The sequence below is a fragment of the Mytilus edulis genome, chromosome 4, assembly GCF_963676685.1.
Source record: "Mytilus edulis chromosome 4, xbMytEdul2.2, whole genome shotgun sequence".
Taxonomy (NCBI): Eukaryota; Metazoa; Mollusca; class Bivalvia; order Mytilida; family Mytilidae; genus Mytilus; species Mytilus edulis.
The window spans coordinates 85035927-85061503 of record NC_092347.1 but is presented as its reverse complement, the minus strand read 5'-3'; the positions used below and the strand labels follow the sequence as shown (position 1 = coordinate 85061503).

The following is a 25577-nucleotide window of genomic DNA, read 5'->3' as shown; positions in this document are numbered from 1 at the left end:
TATGGTGAGATATGTGGACGCCAGACAGACAGACAGTCAGACGGATGCCGGACATTTGTATACCATAAAACATCCCATCAAAATTTGGACGATGCTGACGCTGACGACACCGACGTGATACCAATATACAACCGCAAAAATTTTGCGGTCGTATAAAAATAATACAAGAAGAGGAACCAGGTGCTTCTCAGGGCCAAGCTTTATACGACCGCAGAAGTCGAACACTGAACAGTTAGGGCAAGTTTGGACACAACATTCAAGCTTGAAATCAGCTTTGAATTTGGATTGTGATTAAATAGTTGACACAACATATGTTTCTGACACAGAATGAATGTGGTCTAAGAAAGTGGACATTTACCTATTATAGTCCAATATCCAAAATCAAAATTCATTGTTAGATTCAGCATATCAAAGAACCCCAAGAATTCAATTTTTGAAGAAATCTTATAAAGTTCAATTTTAAATCCTTTACACCTTAATGTAGACCAATTCAAAATGGAACAAAATATGAAGATTCAAAATATACGGTTAGATCAGGCATATCAAGGAACCCCAACAATTAAATTTTCGATGAAATCAAACAAAGTTTAATTTTGGCCCCTTTTGGTCCCTAATTTCTAAACTGTTGAGACCAAAACACCCAAAATCAATCCCAATCTTCATTTTGTGGTTATTAATCTTGTGTTTAAATGTAATAGATTCTATTAACTTATACTAAAGTTATTGTGCCAAAACCAAGAAAAATGCTTATTTGGGCCCTTTTTTGGCCCCTTATTCCTAAACTATTGGGACCACAACCCCTAAAACAATCCCAACCTTCCTTTAGTGGTATTGAACCTTCTGTTAAAAATTTATAGAGATCCATTCACTAAAACTAAAGTCATTGTCCAGAAACTAAATGTGTCTTTGGATTGTAAAAGTACTCTTTAAAACTGTATTAATCTATAAAGTATCTGAAATAACAAATATGCTTTTATAATCTGATTTTATTAAAAACTTATATCTATTCTATATAAAAAGCAAAATAATCATACAATAAATTCAAAAGTATTAACAAATTAAATTGAGTCTTTGCAAATAAAATAGTAAAACTATAAAAAACATAATGGATTTCTGAATAACAACTTATAATATGTATAACCTACATATATAATAAACAATTCTATTGCATAGTACATATTTTGTGACATGCAATAATTAAGGTAGTTCAAGGAATGACAAATAACCACAAAAATTCAAAATGTGTTGAAAATAATCCACAATCCATTAAATTCTGAAATAGAGAATTCTTGAGGAGCTTGATGGTATCAACACAGATTTCAACCATTGGTTTCATTACTGTGAAACACTCTTAAAAAAAAGTTATAGGAAATGCAATGCATATAAAGCTATGGAAAAATGTAATCTGAAAGTGCGACTTTTTCATATTAGTCATAGATTGATAATTTAAATTCTTAAAAAAATTGAAAAAAAACAACTGAATTTCTTCATTGAAAATGAATGATAAGAAAATGTATGATTTAAGTAATGAAATCATAAAAAACTTATATATGTTTGTATTCATTAATTAAGGAAACTCTTAAAAGAACTAAGATTAATTTGAAAAAAAAGTACATGTTTATACTTTTCACTCAATATATACCGGTAATCATTATTATTCCCTTGTATATCAGATGCACTAAATTTATAAAGAGTTACTTTCATTCAATTCAAAGATTATGATCACCACATATTCATTCAATGTTCATAGCCTATACACAATTGTTCTATACCCAGATCTAATGGAAATTATCAATTATGCATTGATTCATGGAATTAAACAATTAGTTTGATCCTATAACATCAGAAAAATATGAAGAGTAAGAATTAATAAAGTTTTTGGTTGATATTAGTTTTCCTGTGCCCTTTGTGATGCCTGTCTAGCTCTTTGTACTTCTCCATGACATTTCTGTCTTCTGACAAGTTTATTGTTTTCAAATTGTCCTTCATTCCTAGGCAAACCATGGGTTAAATCAGAAAATGTTACCAATCCTATAAAAGAAATAATAAATTTTGTTTTAAAAAAATAATTTAGAAAGTGGTATGAATCAAATTACTAGCTACATGTATGTGGTATGGGGTTTGATCTTTGCTTAAGTCCTAGGGTGATCTATATTATTCATTATTTTGTCTCTGGGAAAGTGCAAGATAAAACGAGCCTGAGTTTTTAAGACAACAGCACTTAAATGTTTAATTCTTGTGTTGCATAAAAAATAAAGTTTATCTGCTCTATCACCATCTCAGCTGTATGTTATTTATATAATTATAGATTATCGTTGATCATCTCAACGAGATTGATTTTTTCGCTTGAGCCGTTACGGCGAAAGCGAGAAAGGCAATCTAGTTGAGATGACCAATGATAATCTGTTCATCGCTATTTTACCTATGACGACGTTGTCAATTTCATGTCAATTTCGTTGGCCTGCTTAGTTTCTAACGATAATTTTCCATCTCAAACTAGTAGCATGATATGAAAAATTATCACAAAAAAAGATCAAAGGAAAAATGCACAAAATAGCGATAATATAAATTATTTTCAAAGATTGGCACTACATATTTGCAAAAAATGGATTTTGCTATTCTTAATTTTATTTCATAAGCTTCATTGGAAAACTAATATTAAGAAAATTATTACAGGTAGTTACCTAATCCTTGAATCTTGCCGTCTTGAAACTGTCCTTCAAATTTCATTCCATCACTTCTTACAAATACGCCAAAACCATTAAACTTGCCATTTCTAAATTCTCCTTCATATCTACAACAGAAATTTGATGATTTAAACACTTCTTTATAGAAACTCACAATATTATATACAAATGTCAAATCCTGCTTTATTCCTTAAATACAATAAAGTATTAAAAAAGAGGTTTAAACAAAAAATTACAGCCGTTTTCAATAATTCAGCAATATATACAGTTTATTTTAAATGATTGTCAAAGCATATATTTTGGTATGTATTAACAATAGTGATTTCAGTAAAATTGATAGTAAAATCATATGTGTTTTAACATTGTCATTACAAATAGCACCAACTGCTCAAACCTACCAACAAAAATGGTCAAAATAGTAATGGGAGATAACTCTCTTTTTTTAATATGCAATCTTGTAGTCTATGAAGCTACATATGAATTCTGCTAAATTGCTGAAAATTGCTCGAGCATTTTAAACAAGTTCAACACTATTAGGAGTGACCAATTGCATGCTCAATATCATATTAGCGTTTGTTTTGTGGCACAGTTATTTAAGGTGATAGCAAACAGGTACAATTATGATGCCAGTGTGTTGTCTTTACAGTACCTTGAATGATCAGCAAACACCATTATACCATTTCCATCACACAGTCCCTTATTGAAGGCCCCATAGTACTGAGATCCATCAGGAAACTTCATTACACCATACCCTTCCCTCTGTCCTTGGTCATTCCACTCACCATTGTATTCACTCCCATCAGGATATCTGTATGAATTCTTCATCCCTTATTTTAACCCTATAAAAATAATATGTTATTGCAACATCATTCAAAAGTGACCTAATACATTTTAAATGGGTTTACATATTCTCATACATGTTGCAAAAGGACAATGCAAAGGCATATTCAGTTGGGGCCCTGGGATGCCCAGGCCCCCCCTTTTGTCTGAAAAATTTGGTTGATTATATAGGGAATCACTGAAGCGTGACTGGAGCCCCCCTCCCTTTAAGTTAGTCAGCGGGACCCCTTACAAATATTTTAAAAATAGAAGTATACCCTTACTATTCAAAACTTGGTATACATTTTTTTATAAAATCCATTTTGACTATAATATATTTGACCTGTAGTCCAGTCCCTATGGGTTGATAAAGTTAAGGTCTAAATATAGTTGATGTAATTAACTTTATATTTATTGCATGTTTGTCTTCATGTAGGATATGCATAGTATAATTCATAATTTCTCATAAATTTAATGTTGTTAGTAGTTTTGACAAATATATTGTAGCATATTATGATGACAGTGAAGGCACTATCTTACACAAACAAATTCCATGTAAATGCACAGTTTGTGTCAAATGATAAAGTAACACTTACACAGTCAATACTAGTAACGAAAGCACATACACACCTGTATATAAGTTAGTCCACTAGCTAGTCTATAGTAATTTTAAAAACAAAAATTACTTGTAAATACAATATTCACATGTACATGTTTATTTTGTAATTGTTGTATTTTATGATAATCCAATGTCTGGACTTTATTTCAATAAAAATCACTTACATACTCACAATAATTTCACTATAAATAGATTTCTCTTCCTTATGTTTTAGTTAATAATTAAAAAGTGTAGATAAATTATCTGCTTTTCATAATAATTATTAGTAATTATTTAATTATTTGAAAGATCATCCAAACTTTTACCTGTTCTACCAGTTTCTTAAATATTCATTAAGTGAATCAAGAGATCGTGATTTGTCTGTCACACCTGTAATGTTTACAATTGGACACCTGGACGTGTTCTACGTCATCAATTTCAGTGTTCCTCTCACAGATGCAACATGGTAGATTGTGGAAACTCGAGGTGTCTGCAAGAAAAAAGATCTTTTAAGAAAGAACTTCTATCATGGAGTAAAAAAATACCTATCGCCGTTGGTAAGAATTTGTCGATATACTCAGCACTTTTTTAATTCGAATTTCCAGTTGTTGATGTTGTTTTATGTATCTCTTCCAGCATCCTGAATCCATTGTCAAAATTTTGACCGGCTCTTCCTTATATGTCGTTTCACCCCACTTATATCATGAATTTATTTTTTTAATTGTCATATTATTTATGACATTGTATAGTTTTAATGACAATGTAATTAGATAAGTGTTTAATGTTGTCATTTGGAATAGAACATTATTAAGACATGTCTTTTATATTGTCATTTTCTCAGGTAAAAATTTTGACAGAAATCTACGATTATCGATCGACCAGCCTCCCAAAATTTTGTTGAACCATATGTGTATGATACTTTAAATGGCGTTCTTTTTTTTTTGGAACAAAGACATTGTTTGTTTATTTTTTTCCTTGGTTGACAATCTTAATTTTTATAGGAATTATACATTTTTTAAAGGCTAAATTAAGATCAAGTAATTTGGGGGAATTTTACCTTGCATAATAAATATGCCTATTTGGAATGTGATGTACAATTTATTGATTTTTTAAGCAGTATGTTGCAGCTATTTTGGTGGGTTGACCTGAGTTGTAGAAGTAGAGAAATTGTCATAATGTATTGATTTTTAACACTTTATTCTTTTGTATATTTCTTTGATTTATTGAAATTTATTATTTTTGCCATTTCTTAAAACAAACTGGTTACACATGAATGATTAAATTGAATTGAAGGTTAATTTTAACCTGTTTGATTTTGGATGCAATTAATAGACTGTTCATGTTTTACATGATTAATGCATTAAGATTTGTGACTAACCAGCAGTTGTAAGGTGTATTGTCAATAAGGAAATTTAAAGAAAATAGTCATGACTTTTTTTTAATGCATGCATATTGATCATGATGATTATTTGGGGATCATTAACAAAAACATTTCCTGACAATTAACTTTATAAAATCCTGTTCTAAATTTTTTTTTTTTTAATAATTATTAAATTTAAAGTAGATTAGATGCAAAACTTTATACTTAATAAGTCTGGTTTTATTTATGTTACATTTGAAATCACACTGGTTAATTTTTAATGCAGATTGGTTCTGGTGTTTCAATTTTTCATTGTAAAATGTATGGCAGCTGCATCCCATGGGTTTGTAAATCAAATTCTGAAATCTTTATTGTCTATTATAAAAAAAAACTCTCAGATTATTCTAAAGCATTGAAATATAAAGCTCTCTTGATATTGCCATTGTGTATGGAGATCATTATTGCTATTTAGGAATTTCACTTACCAGTAATGTTAAAATAAAGGGGGGATGGAGGTATACTTTGAAAGATTTATAACCATGAAATCTGGGATTGTTTGAGCAGTCAGTAGAAAAAAAGAAGTCAATATGATCCAATTACTCCTTCAAAGATGTTTTTCTTCTTAAACATAAATAGAATACTCAATAACTGTAGACACATACAGATTCCATTAACTTCTTTAGAGTATAAATTTTAATTGCATACATGTATATCTTTTATTAACAATGACTTTCTTCAGTAAATATTTTGACATAAATATTTTTTGAGTCTTAAACATCAGATTCTGTGAAAGTGTAGAATTTGTTTAAATTTTGACTTGAAAAATGAAATGTGTTGCCACATTTGTTAAAACTGGAGTTGCAATTCCTTTTTCAATTGAAAACAAGGTAAAAGAATTTGCTGTTCAGTTTATTAATTAAGAAATAAATTTTGAGGTTTAATTTTAAATTGTCAGAGACATACATGTAATCTCAGACTTTTTATTTTTTAACATTTTATATAAAATCCATATTGCTGCCACTTAAACGAAGGGAATTATGTAAACCTGTGATTTAACTTCAAGATTTTGCAAAAAATATACCATAGAGGTTTACAAATTTCTGCAAAACAAAAACAATATGTAAAAATACTGTATTTGGAATAAGTGGTGCTTTATTGGTTATGTTGAGTATATAATCTAGGGTAATTTTCCCAGGATTTTTTTTGAATTTTTCAGATTCCTGAAAAGTCAACGAAATAGTAATTTTCTTCTCTGACATTTTTGCGTCTTTCAGAAAATGTATTCCACTAAGTCTTTTAAATAGAAAAATTATATTCATCAGTGTAAAATATTGATGTAAGTTATTAGCTGTACATGAAAGTGAGACAACAGTTTTGTTATCTGTACATGCAGTATATCATTTAATATCAGATTGTATGGCAAATTTATATTTTTATTTCACCCATATGCTTTATATAGCCAATAGAGATTAACCTGATATCACAATGTAAAAACAATTCAAATATATATTATATAGTTGCAAGCTGCAGATTTATTTTGTGGTGGATTGTTGTCTCATTGGCAATTATGTCTCATTTAGCCATAACTTTAGCCATGGCGTTGTCAGTTTGTTTTAGATTTATGAGTTTGACTGTCCCTTTGGTATCTTTCGTCCCTCTTTTTTAATCATTTTAGTATCATTTTGAATTTTGAATGATATTTTACTGACAACAGCATGCATTGATGACAAATTTTCTTTTTAAATAAAAAAAAAATATACAATTTCAAGATGACAAGAAAGATGAATAATTTTTTTTATGTAAAAGTTCATGAGTCAGTTTTTTATTAGTATCCATCAAAATGAACTTTTCTCCAGATCAATAATACATTGTACATGCATCATTTAATTGTCATTTAGAACTCTATTACAAGACCAAAGTTCCCTTCTACTAGTGGAAAATTAATAACTTGTGCAACAGTGCTGTACCAGCTGTTTAGAATCTGTTTTAAGTTAAATTTAGAAATATTAAAGTAAGAAAGTTAAAATGCATATCCACAAATGTGAATAAAAGGTGAATGTAACTTAAACATTGGGTATATATGTTAATGAGAGAACAATCCAACAAAACAGAAAACTGAAAAGAAATTTATTGGTCAATATTCAGCTTTCAACAATATCCACTAGACCATTTGAGAAGTATATATTATGAATACATAGAGATATTATGGGTTTTTGATTGATTGATTGGAGTTTAACTCCACTTTCAGAACTGTTGGATAGAGTTTTTTTGTGTGAAAGAAGCATAGCAAAATAATATTTCCCATAGAAAGTAACCAAAAGTTAGCGTGCAATAAATTATAATATTGCACTAGTGCAATAAATCTTCAAAATTCATGAGGTCATCAATGACAAAATTTTAGTTTAAACCAATTTTTACTCGAAATATTATATTGCTACATGTATACAATAAAAGGGTTATTGCATGAATATTGGGGAATATTGTCCCTCGTAGAACATAATATATTGCACTTGCAAGCTCGTGAAATATAAAATTCTACTCAGGACAATATTCCCCAATATTCATGCAATAACCCTATATTATAAGTAAACTTGACTCTGTTACTATTTGTGTTCTTATTTATTATATGACAGATTTAAATTTTTCAGCATTGAGCATAAAAGTTGCTAATCACATATTTCCCTAAATATTTTAAGATATTTTAACCCTAATTACAGGTTTGCTGTATAAAGATCTACTGTGGCTGCCAAGAAATGTTTGAAATAAACTAACATTATTATAAATTAAAGAATTTTTTAGGCTTGATTTTTCAGAACCTGATTTGTGTCTTTGAAGTATTGAATATCAATAAAGTTAATGAGTATAAAAGAAAACTAATTTTTGTCTTGTAGAAAAGTCATATAGATTATCAAGGAACTGGTTTTGCTTAAGGAAAAACTGAATATCAATAAAATTAGTTGCGATTATTGATAAATAATAATGTTTGTCTTGAATTTCTTGATTAAAGATCAAATGGATTTGAAGATGAACTCGCAAATTATAAGTGAAAGAAAGTCAGTCACATTTGTCATCATACATGTATTAGTAGGACAATGATGTGAACTATCACAGGTCACCTAGCTAACTATACTCAACAATGAACAAAACCCATACCATATACATTGTAATAAGCCATAACATGTACATGTATAAAAGACCCCAGTATGACAGAATGTGAAACCAGCCGCCTGACTTACTATCACAATGAATAAAAAACATTAGGCAGACATCAACCATACAGCACATTTGATAGTAAAAATAAATGGGGAATCTCTCTCACGAGTAAACAACCCATAATATTTTTTTTAAATATGGGCTCAGTGACCCGTTCTTTTGCATATAAGTATACATTGAGATCACAGTTTATCCACATTTTGGGGATTTATTTGTGGGATAATGACTGGAAGCCTTTTGTCACAGGCTTGATAGCTAAGTTTTCCAGAACTCTCACTCATTTCCATCTTTTGGAGCACAAACAACATATTCACAGGACAAAATGACATTTAAAAGCTGATCTTTTCATGGTAAAAAAATTTCTTGACTTAAGATATAGGTTATAACTTTATACCAAACGATTAAGAGTTACTGTTATATCCCTTTAAAAACATAAACCCTCATATTTTTTTTTCTCACTAAAGAAATCTTAGGATCAATATATTTGAAGGTATCATAAACTTCAAACGACACTTTTGTCTTTTGTTGTGCCAGATTTTTTACCTTCAGCAATATCTACATACTAAATTGATAAATCTAGGCAATTGCAATTCTTTATTGGATGTATGTTTGCATTATGATCTTGTAGTTTTTATAAGTTATATATTAACTATGTATATAGAATATAGATACATATACTTTGTAAGAACAATTTGTTTTGAATAAGTTTTGTTATTTGAATATTTCTCATAATTTGTTAGCATTCAGAATTAAACAAGGAAAACACCTAAATATGTAATCAGAAGTTATAATTTTGAAACAAAATGATTTATATTATTTTTTCCCAAAGTTTGGAGTCTTTTTGTACTGAAATTAAATAGGTGTATTTAGTCTGATGAATCTTAACTTCAAACTTAGCCTAGGACTCATCTAGAACAATTGCAAGGATTTCTGCTGGTTTCAGCGGCAGTTAATGAAAGATCAATAAGAGAAAGGCAATAGATTATGGAAACAATGGGAGATAACTCAAATTTTTAAATGAATTTTTTTTGATGGATTGCTTTGAAAATTAGAGTATTTTATGATCTGGAATTATCTGTAGTGTGTGGAAAATGTAATAATTAATTTAATGACATGTATATCTCTATCATTTTACAGTTTAGCAATATTCGATAGGCAAAAAATGTCTGCTCAGGTGTTACCAAACATCTGTCAAATATTGTTAGAGTGTAATGAAAAGTAAAAACACAAAAATACTGAACTCCGAGGAAAATTCAAATAGGAAAATCCAAAATCAAAAGGCAAAATCAAAAGTCCAAACACATCAAATGAATGGATAACAACTTATTACTACATACATGTACTTGTAGGCATAAATTTTAACAGATAATTGTCTTTAATGTGTTGTAAATAAATGTTTTTTTTCTTTTCCTAGTCAAAAGAATAGAATGTCTGTTATTTAACTTGAAAATGTAATTTGATTACCTTTTATAATACTAAATTGCTAAAAATGAAATATTTTTATTAGTATTAATATTTTCCGTCAACAAGAATTGTCAGGAACACTTAGGGTACAAATATATAGAAATCTTAATAACCAAAAGTGATCTAAATATAATGGTTAAATCATCTAAGGTCATCTTTGTTTTTGTGAAATTTATCAAACGAATCAAAGTTTTATGTAATAAATTATAGTAAATGTCGGATTTACTTAGATTTCTAGATGGATGGTACATGTACCATGAGGTATTTATTTTACAGTCATTGATATAATGTTCTGTTTTGCTGCTATTGTGCACATTTATTGATTTTTCACAGGGGTTTCTTTTAGTATGGGTCTAAGGCCAGGGACTTGCCTTCCTAGGAGTAGACTTTTCATATTTGAAATAAAAAAAATGGAAGCATTTAAATTTTTATACGACCGCAAAAATTGAAAAATTTTTGGTCGTATATTGGTATCACGTTGGCGTCGTCGTCTGCGTCGTCGTCGTCCAAATACTTTTAGTTTTTGCACTCTAACTTTAGTAAAAGTGAATATAAATCTATGAAATTTAAACGCAAGGTTCATGACCACTAAAGGAAGATTGGGTTTGATTTTGGGAGTTTTGGTCCCAACAGTTTAGGAATAAGGGGCCCAAAGGGTCCAAAATTGAACTTTGTTTGATTTCATCAAAAATTGAATAATTGGGGTTCTTTGATATGCCGAATCGAACTGTGTATGTAGATTCTTAATTTTTGGTCCCGTTTTCAAATTGGTCTACATTAAGGTCCAAAGGGTCCAAAATTAAACTTAGTTTGATTTTAACAAAAATTGAATCGTTGAATTGGGGTTCTTTGATATGCCGGATCTAACTGTGTATGTAGATTCTTAATTTTTGGAAAATGACGCAGTCATTGTTCCATAACTGCCGACCTGATTTCTCTGCCTACCGCGCTTGGTTTCGTATTTACTAATTTCAATACAAACTGGAGGAATGTGCTTGTGTTATCATTATGCATGAGCATTGTGTAGTAATCAGCCAGGAACCAGTTTACAAACTAACTGGTTTCTGTTTGTATTCCACTACAGTCGAAGAAAGTGTTGTAGTTTGACAGGAACCAGTCCAGAATTTTGTAAACTACAAAACGTAATCGGTTATTATCATTCCGTTTTGGTGTTTCATACCGACTTATATGGTTTGAATAAGCTTAAGACCCTTCAAACATTAATGTGATAGGTATATTAAAGACTGTTTTACAAAAGGATGAAACTGTTTTGCTTTAAAAGTCGTACTATAGTGATATATGTTATGTACGGATTTCCACTCTCACCGGTTAATTTCTTCTTTTACACGTGCTTTTGAAACTTCCTGTTTAAACATCGCAAGTTTTAAAATTGTTTTTTGAGTGAATTAAACTTATTTTAACAATCACGAAGCGTTCGGGAATCATTTCAAGCAGTTTCTTCTTCTATTTGATGATGGAAAATAGGCTTTCTCAAGAAAATACCGCAAACGATCGCAGAGGAATTGAAACGTACAAGTCAAGTCGGCACCTGGTTAAATTGGCATCTAGTCAAATCGGCACCTATTTGACGTCAATTCGGCTTCCAATAATATTTATTATAATATTTTCTATTCAATTAATTAATAACTGTTACCAAGTACATAGTGAATATTAGGTAAACAACGAGACCAAAGTGAATATGTTGTTGTGTATAAAAGTAAACAACGAAGCTATTGTTTTAACCATTAGACAATTATTAAAATTAAATGAAAAACTATGAGTCCCTTTCAATAAATCAAACTTTCATGCCAAATAATTAGCAAATTTAAGGTGGTTTTTTTTCAGTAATGTTTAAACAGAATTAAACAAACAATCCTGTAAAAGACTTAACTGGTTAAATAATGCATAAAAATATCCAATAAGGCTATTTTATTTTTTTCTGGGACGCCTTCCTAAGACGTTCGTAGGAAGGCTTCCTAAGAAGGCGTCCCAGAAAAAAATTAACATAAGCATTGTGGTCATAGGAAGGTGTCCCAGAATAAAATTTAAAAAGCCTTGCCAGACGTAATAATTATTTGGACTACTCATATATATCATTAAAAATACACCAAAAAATTCATGTAGTTGAGAAAAATAAATACATTCAAAATGTACATGAACATCCAAAAAAGTGAAAGTTAGTATTAACTCTTTTTGCTTTAAAAATTTACAACTGCATTTAAGTATTGAATGCTTTCTTTTGTAAATTCATTGAGGTGTAAAAGCGTTGACCGAAGTACTTTTTGTATGAAGCGCGTAAGCGCTTCATTCTAAAAATGTGCACACGGTCAACACTTTGGCAACCCTATGAGGTTACAAAAAGAAACATTCAATACTTATAATTACTTTTTTTAGCTAGGATCATGAAAACACGAATTTTATAACTTTTTTATTCAATTCATCTGTGCACTTTATTGTGGGACCATGTGTTATCATGAATGAAAAGTTTTATTGAGTGATGCAATTGCTTGAGGAATAACATGTGATGTGCAGTTAGCCAATCAGAATAAAGTATTATAATGAAACATATATCAAATGTAATTATAACAAAATACATTACGTTGTAAGAGTTATCTCCCCAAACACTGTTTTTCTTGTGGCCACCTCTCCTTCGTAACCGTAAAAGATTTTATTTTACAAAATTGCTCGTTACATATTTAGGATAAGAATATTTGTTTGAACCATAGCTCTATGGGGACTCCATATGAGAGTTATTCCCCCTTTTTCATTTGATTCAAGCGATCTGCATTTTCAACTGGTAAACCATAACTGATAGAGACCTAGGGTCTTCATGAGGTCATTGGTATTAAAAATGAAAATGAGGTCAATGTCAAAGGTCAAGGTCATATTATAAATTTTGATTTTGGCTTATTTTCACTTCTTTTCAAATACTGTATGACATTTTGACAAATAATTTTTCATAAATTATTAGTTGCGACATGTCCTTACTTGTATATTTTGGTTGAAAGGCTGCGCATACAATAAAAGGGAGTTTTTGTCCATCTTACATTTAAAATTACGCGTCAAGTGGTAGTACTCATTAACCAAACATATTAAAGACCTAGGATATTTTGATTCAAGGTCCATGGTTTGTGACCTTGAAATTGAGGTCAAGGTCATAGGTTAATAGGACGTCATAAAGCCATAGGAACTAACATTTTAAACTGATTTTTCATATTTCAATATAAAAATAGATCTTTTCTAGTGGAAAGACTTCAATTGTTCTCTGAACAATTTGTTTTTAATTTACATCATATTTTGTGGGAGAAGGGGGTTCAGACTATGTGGTATCAGGTCTGTTTGCGCCCAATACACTTTCACACCTCGCACGTTCACACCCAAGGTCCGTTCGCACTCTACTCATTCGCGCCCAATTTTAATTCAAATTCAAGTTGAATAATTGGAAAATCATGATTGTTGTTTTAAATTGCTTTGGTGTAAATACTGAATGTATTTTTAGCTTGGTATGAGTAAAACATTGAAGATTTTAAAGGAAAAACACAAAAGATAATTGTTTTTAAGCCCTTTGATCTGAAACAACAAAACAATAAAATATAGGAACCAAAATAAAGCAATCCACTATTATAACCAAAACATGATAAAATTTATTCAACACACAGAAAAAAAATAGTCAGAATCTCACTTCATTATGAAAGAGGTCAATGAAACAAAGTATAGCAATACACTAACCAAAACATGATTAAGAGTTATTCAACGCTAAATAAAACGTTGACAAAATACCACTTTATTTAGAAACGATTATTATTATCTTTAACAATACGCTATCCAAAACATGATTAAGATTTATTCAACACAAAAAAAAAATGCTGTCTCACTTTATTTTGAGACAATGACAACAATTATACTTATAAGAAAACACTTGCTTACAGAGTTATTAAACACAAAACCAATTAAGATTAGTTGCGAACATGTAGGGTGTGAAAGTGAAAGGGGGCGAACATGAGTTGGTGCAAACGTGAATGGGCGCGAACGGACCCGGATTCAGCCTATGTACCAGTGAGAAATATAGAAGCCTTTCTACGGTATTTATTTGTACAATTCAGGTAGTCTTGACCTATTCATTTGTCTTAAAAAAAAACCCAGCCAGTTGGCACCTTCACTTCACACACACACATATACGAATATCAATTATATGCTTACGAGACATGTTGCATTGTTAAACTAATTACGGTATGTGAAAATCAAGACTTGCATAAAAACTATCCCAATATTAGAGACAGTGGCGTCATTTTTCTTCAGAGCTTTCAGCTCTTTGATTGGTCCCGTTTTCAAATTGGTCTACATTAAGGTCCAAAGGGTCCAAAATTAAACTTAGTTTGATTTTAACAAAAATTGAATGGTTGGGGTTCTTTGATATGCTGAATCTAAAAATGTACTTTGATTTTTGTCGAGCCTGCAACTTTTGTTGCAGAAAGCTCGACATAGGGATAGTGATCCGGCGGCGGTGTTACCTCACTTATTAAAAGCTTTATATTTTAGAAGGTGGAAGACCTGGATGCTTCATTCTTTGTATATAGATGCCTCATGTTACGAAGTTTCCGTCAGTCACATGTCCAATGTCCTTGACCTCATTTTCATGGTTCAGTGACCACTTGAAAAAAAAGTTCAGATTTTTGTAATATTGAATTCTCTCTTATTATAAGTAATAGGATAACTATATTTGGTATGTGCATACCTTGCAAGGTCCTCGTGTCCGTCAGACAGTTTTCACTTGACCTCGACCTCATTTCATGGCTCAGTGAACAAGGTTAAGTTTTGGTGGTCAAGTCCATATCTCAGATACTATAAGCAATAGGGCTAGTATATTCAGTGTATGGAAGGACTTTAAGGTGTACATGTCCAACTGGCAGGTGTCATCTGACCTTGACCTCATTTTCATGGTTCAGTGGTTATAGTTAAGTTTTTGTGTTTTGGTCTGTTTTTCTCATACTTTATGCAATAGGTCTACTATATTTGTTGTATGGAATGATTGTAAGGTGAACAATGCTAGTGGACAGATGTCATCTGACCTTGACCTCATTTTCATGGTTCAGTGGTCAAAGTTAAGTTTTTCAGTTTTGGTCTTTTTATCTGATACTATACGCCATAGGTCAACTATATTTAGTGTATGGAAATATTTTATGATTTATATATTTATTTGACCTTGACCTCATTTTCACGATTCATTGCTCAGTGTTAAGTTTTTGTGTTTTGGTCTATTTTTCTTAAACTATAAGTATTAGGTCAACTATATTTGTTTTATGGAAGCATTGTTAGCTGTACATGTCAGACTGGCATGGTTCATGTGACCTTGACCTCATTTTCATGGTTCATTGGTCTTTGTTTAGTTATCTTGGTTAGTGTAACGTTTATGTGACAGTTGTAATAAAGCTTTATACTTAGGACTATCAACATAATATCAATGATTAGTAAAGAAGGCAAGACATTTCAGTGTGTGCACTCTTGTTGATTATTGGCCCAGTTTTCAAGTTGGTCCAAATCGGGGTCCAAAATTAAACTTTGTTTGATTTCATCAATAATTAAATAATTGGGGTTCTTTGATATGCCAAATCTAACTGTGTATGTAGATTCTTAATTTTTAGTCCGGTTTTCAAATTGGTCTACATTAAAATCCAAAGGGTCCAAAATTTTGATTTTAACAAAAATTGAATTCTTGGGCATTTTTGATATGCTGAATCTAAACATGTACTTAGATTTTTGATTAATATGGGCCCAGTTTTCAAGTTGGTTCAAATCAGGATCCAAAATTATTATATTAAGTATTGTGCAATAGCAAGAAATTTTCAATTGCACAGTATTCAGCAATAGCAAGAAATCTTCAATTGCACAGTATTGTGCAATAGCAAGAAATTTTCAATTGCTCAGTATTGTGCAATAGCAAGAAATCTTTAATTGCACAGTATTGTGCAATAGCAAATATTTTCAATTGCACAGTATTGCACAATAGCAAGAAATATCTAATTACACAATATTGTGCAATAGCAAGAAATTTTCAATTGATTGGAGTTATCTTTCTTTGTCCAGAATAGTAGTTGAATCAACTTAAATCATTGTTTTATACAATATACAATGTATATTCACTTTTACTACCAACTGATAAATTAAAACAATCTTTACCATTCAGTGATAACAAGCACCTTTTGTTACATTTTAATATTTTATGATGTATTTAAATGAGTAGTTATTGTTTCAAACTCCATTAGAAATTTGAAATGAGATCAGTTTTGGAAAAAGGGAAAGGGGGATGTGAAAAAAAAGAGCGGGGGGGGGTTAAATTTTTCTCATTTCAGATTTCATAAATAAAAAGAAAATTTCTTCAAACATTTTTTTGAGAGGATTAATATTCAACAGCATAGTGAATTGCTCAAAGGCAAAAAAAATATTTTAAGTTCATTAGACCACATTCATTCTGTGTCCGAAACCTATGCTGTGTCAACTATTTAATAACAATCCAAATTTAGAGCTGAATCCAGCTTGAATGTTGTGTCCATACTTGCCCCAACCGTTCAGGGTTCAACCTCTGCGGTTGTATAAAGCTGCGCCCTGCATCTGGTTTTATTTAATTTTCATGTGTGCTTCTGATGACAATTTCCAGGATCTACCAATGTTGTAATTAGACAACTAACATGTGGATATTTTCATTCCCCAAGTATTAGATATTACATATCTTCTAATAGGATTGTTGAGTAGAATGATTTTCCTAGAAAAGGCCTGATTACATAGATTTTGTAAATAGATCTTTTGATTATTTTCAGGTCTTGAGAGGATAGCTGAAGAATTAGCTGGAGAGAATGTCATCAAAGAATTGTTACTACCTTTCAACGGTAAGTGAAGAATTGATAAAATGTAATATTGTTATGTGGAAAAACATAAAAGGAATATTTTTTTAGTAATTCATTCAATAGTGAATTTAATCTTCATTTATAGCATTTTAAGTTTTCATATTCTTTCTTTGAATAGAAACCAAAAGAAGAAGTATTTTTTTCTCAATCAAATTTATTTTGCTGGAGGGAGTTAAAACCTTATAACTTCTGGAGACTTTCTTAGGAATAAAAAGAAAGAAAGGTACGATGACAGAAATAAAAGTTTAAAAACACCAAAACGTAAAAAAAAGCACAATAGTAAAAACTTTTAGGACAACAATAATTATTGACTGCACAAGATTTTGATCAAAGTTGTCTTTGTCAAAGAATTCAAAACCCTCAGATCATATGAGGACAGAGCGACTTGTATATTGAATAATGCTCTTAGGAGATTCTTAGTAGTTTTTGAAATTTGAATACCTTTTGATTTTTTCCCTATGGCCTATAAGTACCATGGTAGCATGAGAAATTTGGTGCTGTAATTTTAACTCTTGTGCTATCTTAATTGTCATCATAGAATGTACAATAGAGTGTTTTATAAATGTGGTACTATAATTAAGACCTATTTCAAAACCCATGGTACTATTTGTTAAAAAAAGTACTTGGGAGAACTCTGCAGTTGTGCGGTTTTGAAGGTTCAATGGACTTTGAAATTGAGAATGGAAATGGGGAATGTGTCAAATAGACAATAACATGACCATAGAGCAGACTACATGTTACATGTACTGTGTCAACAGTTGCATTTTATATTCACTTGTTAAGCTTCATGTGTCAACATGCTGCAGGTGTACCAACCTGTCATCCATATAGAGATAAACACACAAAACAGATGTGCAAAGATATTGACATATCAATAAACTAGCAACACAAAGATCATAAGAAGATACAAGAAGGAACAAAAATATCAAGATGTAAACATGTAATGAGTTGTCTTTTATTTATACTTCAGACTTGGAGAAGGAAGAAAAAGAAGACTGGCATCAAGAACAGAATTGTTTTTTCTGTGAATCAAGACTACAGATGATGTTTGTGAGTATCTTTATATTAATATACATAATAGGTTTTATATTTTTATACTGGATTCATTGCTATTTGTGGGGCTACCAAATATTGGGGATTTCGTGGGTACAGGTAAAACCATGAATTTAAATGTTCAATGAATTACACATTTTCTAGTAGGTTTTATGCAGACATTGGCAAAACAGGGAAATCAAATATCCACAAATATGCGAGTTTTTCTCAATCCTAGAAAATTGGTACCCATGAAAATAAATGAATCTGCAGCAGTTGTATAATTTTTACTGAAAATTTATTTTTCTTGAAACTCTATTACAAATAACATTTCCAACCAATTAGTTTTTAAATTACAGTTCTTTTAAAATGGTCTTATTGAATATAACCAATCTTAATCTAATAAAGTTATAAAATTCTCTATTTGGATTTAAGTTGCCGTTTATTTCTCTTTTTGGAAATCATAACATAGATTTCAAATAATGGTTAGGCCTAAAAAAAAAATGTTGTGTTTCCGGTCACCCGACCGACCGTCCTTCAGACCCCCGATTCAAAAGTTTTTAAAGCTGATGTGGGATCTTTTTATCGCCCAAAAAGAAAACAACGCTTATTTTAAACTCGAGGCTTATTTTTGGAATGTACTGGAAAGTGGAATCTTCTTGGCTAATTATATATGCGGGAGTATGCGCAGTAGTTATTTTCGTTGGTCAGTGTTTGAACATGGCAACACAACGCGTCCTATTCAATGTTCAAGCGGAAAGTGTGACCATTTCGCGGAGAAAAAAATATTTCTAAATTTTACAGAAAGTAACACCTTTTTTGACATTAGCAATGAAATTCATCCAATGTCTAACATCGATGAAAAAAAATACACAACACAAATTTTGTGCTCGGCCACCGGCAAAAATGACTAGGGATTGATGACAATAACACAACTGTTGGAACAATGCAATCTTTTGGAATTAAATTTATCAAATTTTCATGCCAGACCCTTCTTCAAAATGAACATGATATTAATCAATCTGAAACTGGTCAGCCAATCAACGCTTTAGACATTCTGATGAAAAGCCACAGATGCTTTGCCAAAAGAAAATGTCCTACCAGGTACAGTGTATATAATATATTTGTCTATCTGTAGGTTTGGGGTGATGTTTGGTTCATGTTCCTATAAATGAATCTGCCCCACATCTTCTCAATTTCTTTCTCTGACAATCCCAAACTTTTGGTCCTGAAATAGGGGAATTGGGTTTAAAAAGCTAATTTCCATGGAGAAGTGCTGCCCAATTTTTTTTTAGGTTTGGACTTAATTTTTTTTCAGGGGTATTTTAAAAGGGGGTAAACTAAAAGTTATTTCAGGGGGATTTTAAATATAAGGGAATTACAAAAATTTTTCATGGAGATAATTATTTGTGAATATTTTCAATGTTATTCAATCTATTATTCTGAAACTTGATTTCATCTTAAAAGCTTTTGGTCATTTCTTAAAATGATATTTACTCCAGGGATTTGTAACACACATATAGATTAATAGGAATAAGTTCAAATAATAAATTACACTGGTTTATAGGAGGTTTGGTAATTGTTCATGTATATCGGAAGCTTCTACAGTTAAAATAAATGTGTTTGAATACACCAAAAAATTAGTGATCTTAAGATTGGTCTAAATTTGGATCAATTTTTCATACATTTTGATAAAAAAAATTTTTTTTAAAGATTCTACACTGCAATTTTTTCAAGTACTTTTATTGTTGGCAGTACATAGCGCTAAAATTAGAGTTGTGTCCCTTACATCTATTATAGTTATTGTGAATGAATCTTTATATCCATTCAAATGTCGGTCATTAAAGTTTGATTTTATAAAATCTTCTACAATAACTAAAGATCACTAAAGTAGAGATAAAACAATTAAGAACATTTAGTGGTACATATTGGACAGTCACGGAGTGAATATAATCGTGAAGACTGCAAAGTAATTGAAGTCATCTTGGTTGGTACATATAGGAAGATGTGGTATGAGTTCCAATGTACTTGTATTTAACATAAAAACACCAAACTAATGCAGATTTTAGTGGAAGACTTTGATACTATGTGTTTAACAACAGAACTAAGATTTTGTTTTTAGAAAACTGATGATAATCAATCGTTACAGGAAGCTGTAGAAAAACTAATGGAAGAAGTGAAAAGTGGGAAAAATTTGACAGATAATCCAAGTATGTACAAAAAGCTATATTTTACAAACAGTTGAAAAGTACTTTCCATAAAAATTGGGTTAATTTGGATGGCTACTGTTTAAATGAAAGTTGTGGTTTTGACTAATGCAAGAAACAAGTGTGTTACCCTTACAAGTATTGCCAAATAATAAGTATCTTGCTTGATAATCAACAGGTCATAGAAAAACCTCTCATAGCCAGAGAATTTTTTTATAGGTATTATCACATGGATGCTAAAAATCACTGTATCAGCTGTAAAATTCATGCACTTTCTAAACGATAAAACCAAAATATCTCAAAAAGATATATCATAAACATTACAATTTAAAAAAAATATTGCAATTAGAATTACTCTGAATATAACTTCATAGTGAGTTCTTTTCCTAAAGCATCAAATAGCTATAATATATATGTTGATGTGTTTCAGGTTTACGTTATTTACAAGAACTTCTTCCATATTGTCCTCAGTTTTACACTCACAACATTGGTAGAGAGATCTTAGCGGAGTTAAAAACAACAGGCCATGGAGAAGGGAGAGATGTGGAAATGAATATACCTCAGACACAGAAAGAACCTATAGAACTCAAAATACCTCATATTATTTCTCATACAAGGTAGTAAATTGTGACAAACTCAAATAAGAAAGTCATTAAGAGCCTAAAAAATAATGTGATTATTTCTCATACTTAATATTTAAAGGTAAAGAACTCAAAATAATTCATACCATTCCACATACTGGATATTAAATTGTATAGAACATAATTATGATACCTCAGTTATCACTTTCTATTTTAAATAAGTACACAATATTTTCACTATTTTGCAAATTACAAGCTTTGAACTACTGGACCGGTCAAAAATTTCCAACTAATGGACCTGGGTGAAACTATTTGACTGCAAGCGTCTTTTTATTTCGCAGAATTTTAAATGCAGCTATGCGATCAGGGGATTTTGAAAATAATGCGGGAGTAAAGACGTCGTGTTTTACCTATTGTATCTAGTATAGGGTTGACGCCAGTGCAAGACGTAGCCTTAGACAATATTTTATGATAGTATGATACTAAACCCCTAACGGGAGGGATTGTACCTGATATTCATATGATGAAGACATAATCTTTCAATCAGTTTAATTGAGGTCTGGAGCTGGCATGTCAGTTAACTGCTAGTAGTCTGTTGTTATTTATGTATTATTGTCATTTTATTTATTTTCTTTTGTTACATCTTTTGACATCAGACTCGGACTTCTCTTGAACTGAATTTTAATGTGCGTATTGTTATTGTTTTACTTTTCTACATTGGCTAGAGGTATAGGGGGAGGGTTGAGATCTCATAAACATGTTTAACCCCGCCGCAATTTTGCGCCTGTCCCAAGTCAGGAGCCTCTGGCCTTTGTTAGTCTTGTATGATTTTAAATTTTAGTTTCTTGTGTATAATTCGGAGTTTAGTATGACGTCCATTATCACTGTACTATTATGCATATTTTAGGGGCCAGCTGAAGGACACCTACGGGTGCGGGAATTCTCGCTACATTGAAGACCCATTGGTTGCCTTCGGCTGTTGTTTGCTCTATGGTCGGGTGGTTGTCGCTTTGACATATTCACCATTTCCTTTCTCAATTTTATTAGCATTTGAACATATCTTTGAAATAAACGTTATGGTTTGGTTTCTTCTTTTTAAAATTACGATAGTTGATTTATCACCGCCATTTATTGTCTATTGTCTTTTTCTATATAATAAAACACTTACTGACTGGATATTTGTGGAATAGTCAGTTTATTTCCCTCGAATAAAACTATTGCCCTCGGCTATGCCTCAGGACAATAGTTGCTCCTCGGAGCAATAAACTTACTATTCCACTCATACCCAGTCAATAAGTATAAATTATTCTAGAAATCTTACCTTTTCTAGAAGAAGGTAAAACTGAAAATATTTATATTACATAAAAAGGAAAGCAAAGTCATATAAACTCAAATAACCTCATTTTATTTCTCTCTTTTTTTCTTTTTTTTACAATAAAAAAATGATGATGTCTATTTCTTTGCTTTTGTCTGCCTTTTTTTTGATACAACTGATTAAAAAAAAATCTATGAATATGAAATAAGAAAATAAAACTAAGACAACTGTAAAATTTAATGTTTGATTGTATATTTCAACAGGCAAAAAGCAAAAGAAAGTCCACAAGCATGTAAGAAGTCATACACTGATGATGAATTGACAGCAGCAGTTAATGAAATACAAAGTGGAAAATTAGGAACAAGACGAGCTTCAGTTTTATATGGAATCCCGAGATCAACGCTACGTAATAAAATATTCAGAATGGGCTCTGACAAACCGAGTATATATTCCATAAATGGAGATGAGGGCTACGAGGATGCCCTGGCAGCAGAAATTGCCTTGAAGTGGACAGACTTGATTCAGGGAAGTTATAGACCCTTGTTTATACAACAGTTGCCTTTAATGCTTAACCCTGATTACAAGGTCATTGATTCAGGAGATGACTTTGAAAAGAAGTTGGAATATATTCGTAAAAAACACAATCTTGGTCGTAAAAAAGAGAAATATCATTCTGAGTATGCTCATGAACTTAGACTTCCGTACCTGAAGAATATAATAAGGAAATTAACAGAAGAAAGGTTTGATATGGAACGTAACGCAGAGAGAGTCAGAAAAATCAGCAAGAAAGATATCCTAAAGTCACAGCTTGCCAAAAGTAATGTCATAGAAATGCCAAGCTTGCCTACTACAGAAGCATCAGATATTGTTATACCATGTTTTAAACCAGCTCATGACACAAAAACTGAAAAACAAATTACAGAACAACTTTCACATTCCTTTGACAAATATGATAATACAAGATTAGGTGATACACTGAAGGACATTATTGTTAAAACTATCTCAGAAAAAGTTAGGGTCAAGTCACAAGCATTAGAAGCTTTCTGTAATAGTTCTATCAAAACTGAGAGTGATATAATTATTAAGTCTGAACCTCAGTCCCCTATTCCATCGCCATTTAAGAAAATAAAGAGGGAGGATTATGACAGAAAACGGGAACATGTTGAACATATGACAAAACCACTGAAGAAAACTCGTCCAAAGCGTGGTCAATACAGGAAGTATAATAGTCAGTTACTGATGGAGGCTGTGAAGGCAGTCCAGAGAGGAGAAATGAGTGTTCATAGGGCTGGAAGTTATTATGGAGTACCACATTCTACTCTGGAATATAAAGTCAAAGAAAGACATCTATTACGTCAGAAAAAAATTAAGGAGCAAAAGGAAGCGGCAGCACGAGCAGCTGCTGCAGGTACCAGTAATCCAGTCACAAATCACAGTAGTAATAGTAACAGTTCTACTGGTACCGATACAGAAGCCATTACTGTTAAAAAAGAACCAGAAGAAGAGATTACAAGTCCAAAAACTACCCTCTCAACCTCATGGATGCCGTCCTACTTTAAATCTGGTTCTAATATAGCAGGGACAACAGATTTGAACTTTTTTGGTACTTCAGGTTATGCTCTAAGTACCCCTGCCTCTGAACTGCTCAGGAAGCTACAACACAAAGTTCAGACTAAAGCTGATGAAAGTGATTCTTGCTCAAACTCAGGGGAAGGATATGTTTATATTCACTAATATCATGAATAAAGGTAAGACTTTTATTTATTGAAAGAAGAAAAATTCTGAGAATAAAAAAGTATGTCTCATTTTTCAGTGGAAAACTGATTAAGAAAAAAAGTTTCTGACACTTGAAAAACTGTGATTTTGTTAGTGCTGCACTGCATATGAAAATTGATTATAGAATAAAAGTGGATTAATCTGCAACAGTAACACTTTAATAAAAGAAGACTTCTAGATAAAGTTTACATTTTATGAATTACTGCATCAACATGATCAATGAACAGATGCTATGACTAACGGTTCATTTTATAATCTTATATTATCATGTTTTTAAAAGAATCAGTTGATAAATTGCTTTGAAGAAAAAATTTTGACGACTTTGCTTTGACAATGTATTGATATCATAGATAATCTTCTTATTCACAAATAACTGATGTTCAATTAAAGCATAGATTTTGATGGAATTGCATCAAATATACAATTCTGTGAAGTTGTTTTTATATGACTTTTACTAATTGCTTACTTTCTACTTACAGAATGGTAACAGTAAAGATGGAAACCAGTCTCACAATTTATATTTATGGCTACTTTTAAATGAAATGGACATAGTATACATGTATTGTTTTTTTTTATAAAAAATATATTTAATATTTGTTTCATACTTGAAAATGGTAAAGAAATCAGGACATATTATTTCTCAGTCTATATTTTATTAAATTGTTGGTTTAATAAGGTGTTCTAAAAAATATAAGGACTTTGTTGGACCTTATTTCTTTATATATTACAAAATCATAAAAATCTGTAACCAGTACTTTTTCAGAATCAGTTATATTTCTAATAGTTTTTTTATTTTTTCTTATTTCATATTTGAAAATAAAACAGTACCATATCTTGAAGCTTTGGAATTCTGTTAAAATAATATAAATAGAATATACTTTGAACAATTTATAAGATATATGCTTCAACCCATAATTTTGTCCCATACTGTGCATGTATATATAGCTTGATATTTGCTTGCTTGAAATACAAGTTCAGGTTATTTGTATGTGATTAGCTTTTATACTTTCCATGCAGTTTGTTTTATTTATAATTTATTATTATGTGTTCATAGATTGGACTTACAGTGTAGCTGTTTTTATTATATTTTGTTATACAATGTATATGTGTATAGATTCGATCGAAAATAAAACACATATCATGTGTTCAAGCTACTCTTACAATGATCTGACAACACTTTATTTAAGTTTCTGTTTTAAATACTTTTTAGGATCCTCCAGTATTGTCCAAATCTTACAAAACTTTAAAAACAGTGTAGCACAAACACATGATTTTTATCTGATTAGCATAAATTTAAACATAAATGAGCTACTCGTATCAACCTAGGTTTGATGAGGTATTTGATTTCATTATAACCATGATAGTGAGTAAAAACCAAACATCTTGGAAACTTTAGATTGATTTAATAATTGATCTCATTCAATGTTATTTTCAAATATTAAGCAAAGCAGCGTTTATATAATTTATATATGAAATCATTGAACAACCTCAGAAATAGATCATAAGATTAGGTTAACGTAAGGATCTACACTGAATACTATATGTATAAAATTATATATGTTGGAACATCAAATGTCACAATACTAGTCATTATTCTGATCAAATTAATTGAAAATTGACATG

The 25577-nt window shown here is 30.8% G+C and overlaps 2 protein-coding genes across 6 annotated transcripts; one reads left to right on the top strand and one right to left on the bottom strand.

The window, feature by feature from the left end:
• Window positions 1-968: 968 nt before the first annotated feature.
• Window positions 969-4782, bottom strand: LOC139520828 (MORN repeat-containing protein 4-like). Of its 4 annotated transcripts, none has more exons than XM_071313801.1 (4): window positions 4650-4782; window positions 3337-3526; window positions 2685-2794; window positions 969-2031 (listed from the first exon to the last, which is right to left on the bottom strand). In XM_071313801.1, exons 2-4 carry the CDS (start codon window positions 3510-3512, stop codon window positions 1889-1891), a joined length of 429 nt encoding a protein of 142 aa, XP_071169902.1. In that variant the 5' UTR covers window positions 3513-3526; window positions 4650-4782; the 3' UTR covers window positions 969-1888. The 4 variants fall into 4 exon arrangements, with proteins under 4 accessions (XP_071169902.1, XP_071169901.1, XP_071169903.1 ...); XM_071313800.1 differs by lacking the exon at window positions 4650-4782 and adding an exon at window positions 4431-4556; XM_071313802.1 differs by lacking the exon at window positions 4650-4782 and adding an exon at window positions 4495-4533.
• LOC139520826 (mushroom body large-type Kenyon cell-specific protein 1-like) lies at window positions 4560-25135 on the top strand. Of its 2 annotated transcripts, none has more exons than XM_071313799.1 (7): window positions 4560-4661; window positions 16957-17025; window positions 18014-18093; window positions 20225-20285; window positions 20713-20899; window positions 22442-23926; window positions 24434-25135. In XM_071313799.1, the coding sequence occupies exons 1-6, from the start codon at window positions 4568-4570 to the stop codon at window positions 23910-23912; spliced, it is 1962 nt and encodes a 653-aa protein (XP_071169900.1). In that variant the 5' UTR covers window positions 4560-4567; the 3' UTR covers window positions 23913-23926; window positions 24434-25135. The 2 variants fall into 2 exon arrangements, with proteins under 2 accessions (XP_071169900.1, XP_071169899.1); XM_071313798.1 differs by having other exon boundaries at window positions 20198-20285; window positions 24434-24879.
• The last annotated feature ends 442 nt before the right edge of the window (window positions 25136-25577 follow it).